At 39.8% G+C, this 11191-nt stretch overlaps 1 protein-coding gene across 1 annotated transcript; it reads left to right on the top strand.

Moving 5' to 3' along the window:
• The first annotated feature begins 5553 nt into the window (after positions 1-5553).
• On the top strand, positions 5554-10337 carry myf5 (myogenic factor 5). Its single transcript, XM_072267503.1, has 3 exons — positions 5554-6328; positions 8292-8367; positions 9994-10337. The coding sequence occupies exons 1-3, from the start codon at positions 5828-5830 to the stop codon at positions 10176-10178; spliced, it is 762 nt and encodes a 253-aa protein (XP_072123604.1). The 5' UTR covers positions 5554-5827; the 3' UTR covers positions 10179-10337.
• The last annotated feature ends 854 nt before the right edge of the window (positions 10338-11191 follow it).

The raw sequence follows: 11191 nt of genomic DNA, 5'->3' as shown, positions 1-11191 counted from the left end.
AAGTTTAGCCAAATTATGAAATCCTTTAGAAACTGCTTTATAATTGGGGTTCGAGTCTGGTGGCCTATTGTGGACAACACACATTAGAAATCGTGTCAAAGGGAAGAGATGAAATGCATTAGAGCTGCACTAGAGATGATATCCCTTGATTCACTGGATGTTGGAGCTGAAACTCCAGAGGAGAGAAGAATAGATAAAGATTTAATTCGTGTGTTCACGATTCTGAAGTTTTCGATTAATTAATTTACCGATGTTGGCAGAATGCCAGTAATCAGAGGCTCAAGGTCGGCAGCAGAGGAAAGTTAACAAGCTGGCCAATTGTTATGATCTGAAGTGAATTGATTGAAAGAAGACAGATTTAATAGGGAGCATTAAAGGGGGATTGTTTGATAAATGTTTGAAATAGAAACTTTTCCACGCAATGACAAAACGTACTGAGTGTGACTGATTGTCTCCATCAGAAAGCTTGGTGTGGCGAATAGTTTCCTTCGGTACTGGAAGATTCATTCTCCCTCTCTCTCTCTCTCTCTCTCACTGTCACTCACTCTCACTCTCTCGAGATTAATTCATTTTAGAAACACTATCCAATGTGTCAGAATTTAATTAAAGTTACTGACTCGCACATGGAATAAGAATCGGTAATAGAACATTCGCCCTAGTTTTATGAAACTCATTGCGGAATGGATATAAATATCATTGTAACGCACACTTATCACCGAGTCATGCCTCCTGTTGGGAGTTAAATGCTGTGTTAAGCATGCAGCAGCGCAGTCAGAGCTCTTCACTTTGTTTACATAAACACAAGAGATTCTGCAGATGCTGGAAATCTTGAGCAACACACGCAAAAATGCTGGAGGGACTCAGCAAGTCATCACCTATGGAAACGAATCAGCAGTCGATTTTTTGGGCTACTGTTTATTCCCCTGCATAGATGCTGCTTGACTTGCTGAGTTCCTACTGCATTTTGTGTGTGTTGCTCACTCTCTCTATAGACCCCGTTCGCGATAGTTACATTGTTTTTTCGACTTGGGGCTTGCCTTATTGTATATTAGAGAAAAAGTTTTCAGAAGCTCATCATATGAGCGTAACTATAATCGCTTCTTCAGTTTTTAACTATTGGTTTAGAGATCTCTCTTTGTATACCTATAGTGAAAATGTCTTAACTGTTATCCACCCTTTCAACAGAGGTGAGAAAACTACGGTGCAAGAAAGAGGTTGCCTTCGGAAATCATTTAGACCTGTTCCCAGTAGTTTAGTGAACAATACCTGGCAGCTTCAGGTGCCGTTGTTTGAGTAAGCACATTTATTTTGATTTAGCTGACTGCAATAAATTATTTTCAACTCTTCCTAAACTGATTGTTTATGCAGCACATTTATAGAATATCTTGCATATGCTTCAAACATACGTAATTAGTTGAAAGCGCTTTGGGATGCTTAGGAGAAAAATGAAAGGTGTTATATAATTACATTCTGAAAAGCAATAAGAATACCTAAGGCAATTGTTAATCTTGTATTTATTACCATATACTGTATTGGTAATGGCGGGCCAGAAGAGATTTATCATAAAATGTTCCCATTTTTAGAATTTGGGGGCTAATATGTCCATTTAAAAATAAGAGGGTTTAGATTCACAAACGGAAGAAAATCTGCAGATGCTGGAAATTCAAGGCATCTAACACAAAATACTGGAGAAACTCAACAGGATCGGCAGCATCTATGTATAAGAGTAAAAATTTACGTTTCGGGCCGAGACGAGGGCTGATGAAGGGTCTCGGCCCGAAACTTTTGACTGTTTACCCTTTTCCGCAGATGCTGCCTCGCCTGCTGAGTTCCTCCGGCATTTTGTGTGCATTGGAGAGGACTGTGTTTGGCCTGTAACCCTCCAAGGCAACTCAATTGAATCCGGATCTTGAGATTTGGGCTGACCGTTGATGTTTTCTGTTCGATGTTCATTTTCAATTGCAAGTCGCCTATTTACCTATCACAACATTGTTGTTTACCTTTAATAAGGAACTCAAGTTAATATTTCTTTATTATGCTTAAGCTAATGATGGTTGTTTTGCTTCTTACTTTGCCTTAAAATAATAACAAAAAAAATAGTATCACCTGACTGAAGCCAATCTCGAATGCAGTATTATTAGGTAACGGACATATTGCTCAAAACTAATGAATATAATCACTGATTAGTTCTATATATAATAACTTTACGTTGCATAATCTGTAGAGAGCAATATTTTAGGCTACGTTTTAATGTGAGGGCAATAGTATTATTTGCGTCCAAAAATAATTATGACAATTAGAAGTCTACTTTATATGAAAAGAAATATATCTCAGGTATGCTGAGATTACCAATAACGTTTTCGGGATCAAAGGTTGGGATTTAATCAATGCCATTTCCAGAGGGATTTGGTTGAAGAACTGCCAGCTCAAGAATTAATGAAAGTGAATTGGAGATCTTATCAGATATGTACATAGTGTTTAAAGAAATAGTGAAGGTTTCGTTTTCAAGGTCTAACCTTTAATGCTTAACTCAATAAATGAGGTTTATTTGTCTTCTAAAACACGGCTTAGTTGTGATTATTTCATTTTAAATAACCAAAGGCAATATATCTCAAACCTGAAGCCTCAAGGATTCAAAAGAGTAATTCAGTAGTAAAATAACACAAAATATAATAACTCACGGATTCTGACTAAGTTTCTCAACCGTATTTTCAATTATTGGGGGCAGGCACTTATTGGTCAAATATTTGGTTTGCGTTTACTACATTATATCGGCATATCTATGGATCGAATCAGCGCCATTGCGTGCTCTAAACCCGAGTACGAGATTTTCAGAAGGTGATTGGTTTGAGTCCACTGCAGGAGGAACACTGCCCAGACAGGGGCTCTTATTCGTGGCATGCGGCAAACAGAAGTTACATTTCACATCTTATCAATGAGCAGTAATGTTTAATCTAGTAACGTTTCTTCAAGTCCAGTAGAAGTCGATCTGAATTGGATTCAACTCAATTGGCTGATGCACTTGGCAAGATCTAGGGTTTCTCCGGCAATACCGATAGTGTCTACTACACAAGTCGGGTAACGTTCGGAGACTGCACATCGGATCCGATTATGGGTACCGCCAAGTGAAGATAGAGCGCTTGCAAGTCTACTTGTATATTGATAAAACAGGTGGATTAAATATATTCATTGCCTGGTTTAGGTGCAATGCACTTCTTTATTGGCCTGGCTGTGCTTAAAAACACACACACCACCTCCTGCGAACTTTTCAGTAGCCTTGTAAATTTGGCTCAATGTGTTACTTGCACATGGGCCAGCTGCTTGTCCTTGCTCGCACTTCAAATGAGAAATACAGCAAAACTTACTCTTACGGGGGTCATAGAAAATTAACTCACTTTGATCTCTCTTGGAAGACGATTAGAACAGCAAAGCTCAATGCCTTCTTCAGCTGTGTTTTAACTGGTATCGTCCACACTGAACAGAAAGTGTCAGGCAAGTGTGTACCTCGATAAAACATGAGAAAACAAGGTCGCAAAGACAAGCAATCGAATGTTTTGACAGATGTAATCCAACTTTGCTGTATATTCCCCACGCAGGTTGGAACTAATATTGAAATAGCTAGTTCGCGTTAACATAGGGGCAGTGAGAAGAATGCATCTGAGTGCTGATTTAGACCCGGAGTGATCACACTACATGACATTCGAAGTTTTATAAGTTCTGTGCAGAAGCTATTTTATGATGCAAAAGATTGTCGCAAGTGGTTAAATCATATTTAAAAAATGAAGAAAGTGTCCTTTTTAGAAACGCGTCTCTTCTTATTTATATATATAATAAAACGGGATTATAAAATATACCAGTTAGAAAGTGTGGCTTGCCAACTTTAATGAATCGGTTAGGGCTCGGGAAAGTTTGCTGCTACACTATAAAAGCAAAGAAATATGTTTGCTGCCATGGCTGGAGTTTTAACGCCTCAGTTTCCAGTCCAACAGGGAATAGGACTTGGAGTGTTCAATGTCTTTTCCGCCTTGCACCTTCCGTCCTCGCCCTTGCAGTTCTTAAGTGGCTGCTTACTTCTTTAGGCGGTTGTTTTGATAAGCACTTTCGGAAAGCATACCAAGCAGCCGCAGTAAAGAGGCGCTTCTTTCAAAACGAAGGCAACGTGTCCCAATGGATTTAAAGTATGTTTTAGGGATTCAGTGCGTAAACTCATTTCATGAATTAGCAAACTAGTTTTCGTCAGAAAAAACATCAGTTTTGGTAGACAACTTTCATCACTGTTCAATTTTTTTTCTTTGCTGCGATTAATTTATTTATTTGTACTTCGTTCATTCATTCCCTTTGAGTTACAAATATCTTTCTTCAAAACTGCGGTGTCGGGAACAAGTTGTTATTTTTACAATGAAGTGTTTAAAATTAAATAAGGGAATATAACCCAAATCAGTAAATCCCTCTAGATTATACAAACAAAATATTACACGCAAAGGGAAATCTATTCCTTTCGGGACGAGTGGCTTTCAATGTCCCTCCACCTGCTACTGATCTAACAAACACTCACCCATACGCTCCATTACCGATTTAATGACCACTTAGAGATTGTCTGACCGATGTATTCAAACTTTTGGGTAAGAGATGTCGCCTCAGTGTGTGAATTTCCCCGACACATTTTGCACAGGAATCTTGCACCTTTAAAAGATCTGGCGAAGTTGCAGCTGGGACGCATCTGTAACGGTGCGAATTCGTTTCACCCATAAAATTAGCAAACCCGAAGGAGCAGTAAAACTGCCCTTTTACAATCTACAGCCTGAGAAGCATCATGTCAGGGCTTTCGACAAGTTTCATTTGACCCAGTCTTAAAAGACTGCTACATTGCTGGGGGGGGGGGGGGGGGGACTCATTCTGATATAGAAAGGCGCTGCACATAACATTGTCTTCCCAACATTTGAAATTAACTCGCGAAATTCTTTGCTTTAAATATAGACATACAGTTTCGATGGGTTCTCTTTCCAGTGTATTTAAAATAGTCTGACAAAGGGAAATGAAAACAAGGAATTATATCCACTAGTAACATTGCTTAAAAACGATTTTCTCCACTCTACCCATTCATTATTCTGTCCTTCCATTGATTACGAATTGTCATTTCGTACTAAACACGCCACGCATTGTACATTAGTTTCACTAATCCAGATCCCTTCCCGTTATTTTTTTTATTTGAAAACATAATAACTAATATGCAGAGACCAGTAAGAAGCCAACGTGAATGAAACATCAAGTAATTCACGTGACAAATTACTTTGTAACTGAGGTCGCGCACTTTAGCAGAGGATCCAAATAAACAATACTGTATTGACATTAACAGAACCTCGCAAAGATATTGTGGAAAGCGGACAGAGATGATTTGCATTTTTCTGTATAAAGCTCTTTTTAAAAAAAAAACAAGGGAACGCTCTAATTTTCCGCTTTCTGCATATTATTATTTCCCACCAGTTGGAAGCTCTCCTCTGATTGGAATGGCTCTCTGGAACTCCTTTTCTCGTCGCACAATGTTCCGTTTGAATTGTGGGAGGAGACCTTGCCGACTCAACAGAGGTTAATGAGATACCCATGGGACGGATCTGGGGTTAATGACATTTGGGAAAGTCTGAACGTTCGCCGGTGTGACGGACCTCATCGTGTATATATAAAGAGCTCTTGAGTGTTGAGCCGGAGGCACTTCACTCTGACTCGAACCGATGTTTGTCTTTGAACTCCCCGGCTAGTGTAGTTACACGGAAACGAGACTGTGCAGGTCTTGAGTTTCACCGAAGCCTTTGTCTCGCTATTATTACAAATGGATATCATGGTCGACTGCCACTTTTCTCCTTCCGATCTGTTCTCCGATAATTCTTGTCTGTCATCGCCCGAGGAGGCGGACTTTGCTGATGATTCTGAGCATGGCGCGGTAGTGTTTGGGGACCACAAGCTGAAGTCCCGTGGAACTGAAGAGGAGCATATCAAAGCACCAAGTGGCCACCACCAGGCTGGCCACTGCCTGATGTGGGCTTGCAAAGCTTGCAAACGCAAAAGCTCCAACACCGACAGGAGAAAGGCAGCTACCATGAGAGAGAGGAGAAGACTTAAGAAAGTGAACCAGGCTTTTGAGACTCTGAAGAGATGCACAAGCGCCAATCCGAATCAGCGACTGCCCAAAGTGGAGATCCTGAGGAACGCCATCAGCTACATTGAGAACCTGCAGGAGCTTCTCAGGGAACAGGTGGCGAACTATTATAACCTCCCGGGCAATGGCAATTCGGAGCCGGGAAGCCCCACATCAAATTGTTCAGACGGAATGGTGAGCACCAACTTACAGAATCGGTATATTCGATCCCACGACTCCTCTTCCATTCTTATCGCGCTCTCTCTCTCTCACACACTCACACTCTGTCTCACAGACACACTGTACAATATTATCATTAGGAAAATGCAATAAGCCAAATATAAGCTATATGTACTGGTAGCAATGTGAGATCTCAATATGAAAGCTGTGTGCTTATCAGTACAGGCAGGATGGGCCGAATCGCATCGTGCGTGATGAAGTTTTATTTCTATGATCCACTTTCTTTGCCGTAGAAACGCATTCCTTCTAATATGAGACACAGTCATTCATTTCGTCGTGTAACAAGCGCATTTTGGGTTCCTGCGTTCTTTGTACAATAAAACAAAACGAAAACTTCTGGTAATCAGTCCAAACATTTGTTCATAAAACTTTCTTCTTCGTGCCTTGAAAGAAAATCTGATATTCATGAATTCGTAAATATCGATTACATGCTTGTATGCAAAAGCTGTTTCATCTGTTCTTCTAACAAAGACTGATGTTTACAGCTGATTGCATTTTCCGTTCCATTGAGTGAAATAGAAATGAGTGGATTATAGACATATTCGCGCATGAAAGGAAATACTTCCCAATTTGATTCATAAGATTACCAGATGTAATATGGGTACTTAGACAACTGAGTACCATCCCACCCGATACACCACATTCCCCAATGGAATTGAATCAATAATAGGTCGGGGTAGTTATAAAACTGTTCTCGATGGAAAAACGTCCACAGATTAAAATCAAGGGGATTAATGTGATCGAACAGTTTCCGATCCTAAACAATGGCATTAAGGATACATTATCAAAATACCTGTAAATAAATGATGCAGTCTTTCGAAAAGTCTTATGTTTTTCCAAAAGAGAATTAATCAAGCTTTAAACAATTAACAACATTGCTGTTTATTCAGACGCAATATTTCCAATATTTCAGTTCACTTATGACCATTCTGGTATTCCGTAGCTTTCACGAGTAAAGTCTACATATTTCCGCTGTAAACCACTCCCGACAATCACTGATCCGTTTCCATGTTTTAACTACAACAACCACCGAGCTTTGTCTTGACTCTGTCCAAAGGCCGAGTGTTGAAAATCAAGAGGACAGCTGCGAGAATCGTCAAACTTCGCATTCACAGCTGTCGGACATTCTTTCCAACGAAATATTTCCTTAACTAATTTGGGAAGGAAAAAGAAAGTAAGTGTGTGTGTGTGTGTGTGTGTGTGTGAGAGAGAGAGAGAGAGAGAGAGAGAGAGAGAGAGTGTGAATGTGAGCGATAATGGAGATAGAGAATGAGTGTGTCAGAGAGGGAGAGAGAGGAACAATAGCGAAACATCTTCATTAGCACGTTGGAAATTAGGTGTAATGTTCCCTGATGCTCAGGACTTGAAGCATATGTCTGGGTCCCATTAAGTGTGACCGAGTGTTTCTTCTTGCCTCCTCAAACAGTTGCTGCCACACACATTGATCTCTTTGGATGCAGGGATAATGACATTCCCACCTCTGCACCTATTGCTATCCACAGGAGCCAGCAACAGCAGTGTTATCTTAGGCAATAACCAGTGAAGCCTCCTTACAGCACTGTTTTCACAACTGAAGCCAAGACTTCAAGATGAATTTAATATAGGAAAAAATTTGAACCGGCGCAATTAAAGTTTACTGCATAGACATGCAATCCATTTTCCATGGATAACACAATGCACATTTCTGTGCAGGGATATTGATATACAGTATGTAATGTTCCGTGAGAATGCCATGGTGTGATGGAGGAACTCACTATGTCTAATTAACAGATGGGGTTGCTTCCGTCCAAGTGTAATCAAAACACTTGGCGTTTATAAAGTTTAAAGTGTGCTTTTAACATCGAACTTTTTAAAGTCTTAAATTAAACTTGCACCTTGCTTTACTTTGATTTCCTTGTGTGTTCCTTTTATTTTGCAGATGGGATGTAACAGTCCCGTTTGGTCTAGAAGGAGCATCCTCTCTGACCGCATTTACTGTTCGGAATTACAGAATGGTACGTTCTTGTTCCCATTAATTCAGCTTGTACCTCTTCGTAAATCTGTCTTGAAAGATGCGGTGACTAAATTACACCGACGTTCACAGCTTGTGAAAACGGCAAATCAGAATGCCTGCCAAAGACAGTTAGCCAAACTAATTGCAAATGGATTCTTCTGCGGCGGGGAAGTGTCATCTTGAATGAACGCCTCCCCCCCCCACCCCCCACCCCTGCCTCCATCTACCTCCACCACTTTTTAAAGAACTTTAAACTACTTTAGAAGCATTCTTGGCGATTAGTGAATTAGTGAGAACATTTCCAAACAAAAGGAAATCAGCGCCATGAATTCTTGAATTTTGAATTTGAGGCGAAGTTGAGGAAGAAGTTGTTCCGTCAGAACAAAACGGTTTTTCAGAAGCGACTAAAGTTTCGGCCATGTTACATTGGAAATCCTTTAGAAATGATTTATTAACGCTATATATAATTTACTCGCTTTAATGCTAACAAATGTTGACACAGGGCAGTAATTAAGGCAGGCAATGGAAATACTGATCAGATGAAGGTTGGTTGACGTTATATAACGTAAGTATTTTATAAAACATCGAAGAAATCCGATGATTTTGCAATTCTGACGTATTTCAAATATCCAAAATATTCCCCCAAAACATTACAGTGAATAAAATACATTTCAAGTTGCTTCTGTCCTAAAGGGAGAAAATTAATTTACGTATACTCAATCTCCCACTGTTAATAATAATGAGAATGACAATGACAATTGTCGAGATAGAATTAGTCAAAGAATCTGTATTGATCAGGAGACCAGAAAAACATTCCTACTCCTCTTCGAAATACATTTATGGAACTTTTAATGTTGGCTAAGCGCAGGTGGAGCTTTCCTTCATCCCTTCACAGAGATATTCTTACTTTAAATACTGTACTAGAGTATCCATCTGAATTTTATGCACAACTTTGTAATGCTTCTGGAACCCATTAAAATTCCGACTTTGAACCAGGTCGCTAATGGTAAACCACAGTTAACACATTAAATAAAATTAAAACCACAAAATGTCGACAAAATGTATTCCCCAGATGAAATCCATCATTGAAGAGAATTAAAGGTTATGTATACACAATTTTTTCAAGTGTCACGATGAAGGGTATCGGCCCGAGACTGTTCATTTCCCTCGATAAATGCTGCCTGACCATCTGAGTTCCTCTTTGTGCGTGTTGCTAAAGGTTCTGTATCATATCTATGTAAGATGCCGAATATTATTGTCTTTGTAGAATGAAACTCCGAAGGATTTAGTGGAGCATTTAAAAATATATTGATGAAATATTTACGGTTGAACATTTATCAATTTAACGTGACAGAATAAACAAAGATTAGAAATTGTGTCTTTTATGGGGTGCGTTATCTTCGAAAAGATTTGGAACAAAGATCATGTATCGATGGAAATGATGCATTGTGTTTACAGGAGAGTATCATATAGGGTAACGGGTTCTGTTGCGCCAGTTCAGGTCAGTGAAAAGTCTTGAGACCGATTAACTTTCCTTCCTCCACAATGTTTTTAAAATGGTAGAGAAATACAAGTATTTATTCCGATACTAACTTACATTGTTTTTTACGCTTTTATTTTCCCCTAGTTTGTTCCAGCAGCCGAGGACATGCTGTTTCCAGCTTGGACTATCTGTCCAATATAGTGGAGCGGATTTCACCGTCCCCCGAGCGTTGTCTCCTCTCAGGACCGGACGGAAACACAACATCCCCACATGTCAGCGATTCCTCACAGCCTACCACTCCTAGCCAGCCAGTCTACCATGTTCTTTAGATCCTCAATCAATTCCAAAGCAAATTATAGCCCATCATGTGGATATAAAGTTCAATCAAATAAAACTCTGCTATAAACAGGAACTGTATATTTGTAAATAATGGTATATTCATTAGTCGCTGTTAAAATAATTGTATTTAAAAATTAAATAAAATCGCGAGAGACTTTTTATAAATCCAATTACTTGTACTTTTGGTTTATTTGAACGCGCTGCGAAGCCACGCCAAGATATCTTTGAAGTTGAGACATGTTTGTATTTAGAAGGGGAAAACACAAATGATTTTCGAGCTGGCTAGCATTACACTTTAGAGCAGAAAACGACCCCAAATTTTCTCATGAAAGATCCCCGCCCCGAAACCTTATTCTTCTCCCCCACCCTATCCCCTTCAGAAGCTGCCGATTCCCAGGAGAGTTTCCGGTTTTCCTGCCAAACATCGGTTTGCAGAACAATTGGACTTCATGAGCTTGCCTTTGGACTGTGAAACAAACATTTGTCGACGTGTGAACTCCCTGAATTTCAGTCCCATAATTACATGTTAATAAAGTATCATTCAGCAATACAGGCCTGAACACATACAAAATTAATTCGAATTCGCGGGACGTGGGTTTCATTATATTTCCTTAGTTTATTGCGGCTTCTGTAAGGCCGTAAGTCACGGGAGCAGAATAGGCCATTCGGCCCATCGAATCTGCTCCAGTATTCCGTCATGGCTGATTTATTGTCCCTTTCAACCTCTTTCTCCTGTCTTGTCCCTGTAACCTTTGACGCCCTTACTAATCAAGAATCTGTCACCTCTGCTTTAAATACACCCAATGACATGGCCTCCACATCCGTCCGTAAAAATTAATCCCACAGATTCACCACCCTCTGGGTAAAGAATTTTCTCCTTATCTCTGTTCTAAAGGGACGCCCTTCTATTCTGAGACTGTTCCTAGACTCCCCCACTACAAGAAGCATCCTCTCCACATCCACTCGATCTAGGCCTTTCAATATTCTACAGATTTCACTGAGA

This window comes from Mobula birostris, chromosome 9 (genome assembly GCF_030028105.1).
Source record: "Mobula birostris isolate sMobBir1 chromosome 9, sMobBir1.hap1, whole genome shotgun sequence".
NCBI classification, from domain to species: domain Eukaryota; kingdom Metazoa; phylum Chordata; class Chondrichthyes; order Myliobatiformes; family Myliobatidae; genus Mobula; species Mobula birostris.
The sequence above is the reverse complement of the archived record's forward strand: the minus strand, read 5'-3'. Positions and strand labels throughout refer to the sequence as shown.

What these genes read in the sequence shown, in the direction of transcription:
- myf5 (XM_072267503.1), top strand. Translation starts at nt 5,828, where the DNA reads ATGGATATCATGGTCGACTGCCACTTTTCTCCTTCCGATCTGTTCTCC. An exon ending in CAAATTGTTCAGACGGAATG is followed by an intron (nt 6,329 to 8,291) that starts GTGAGCACCAAC and finishes TTTATTTTGCAG; the next exon opens with ATGGGATGTAACAGTCCCGT. An exon ending in CTGTTCGGAATTACAGAATG is followed by an intron (nt 8,368 to 9,993) that starts GTACGTTCTTGT and finishes ATTTTCCCCTAG; the next exon opens with TTTGTTCCAGCAGCCGAGGA.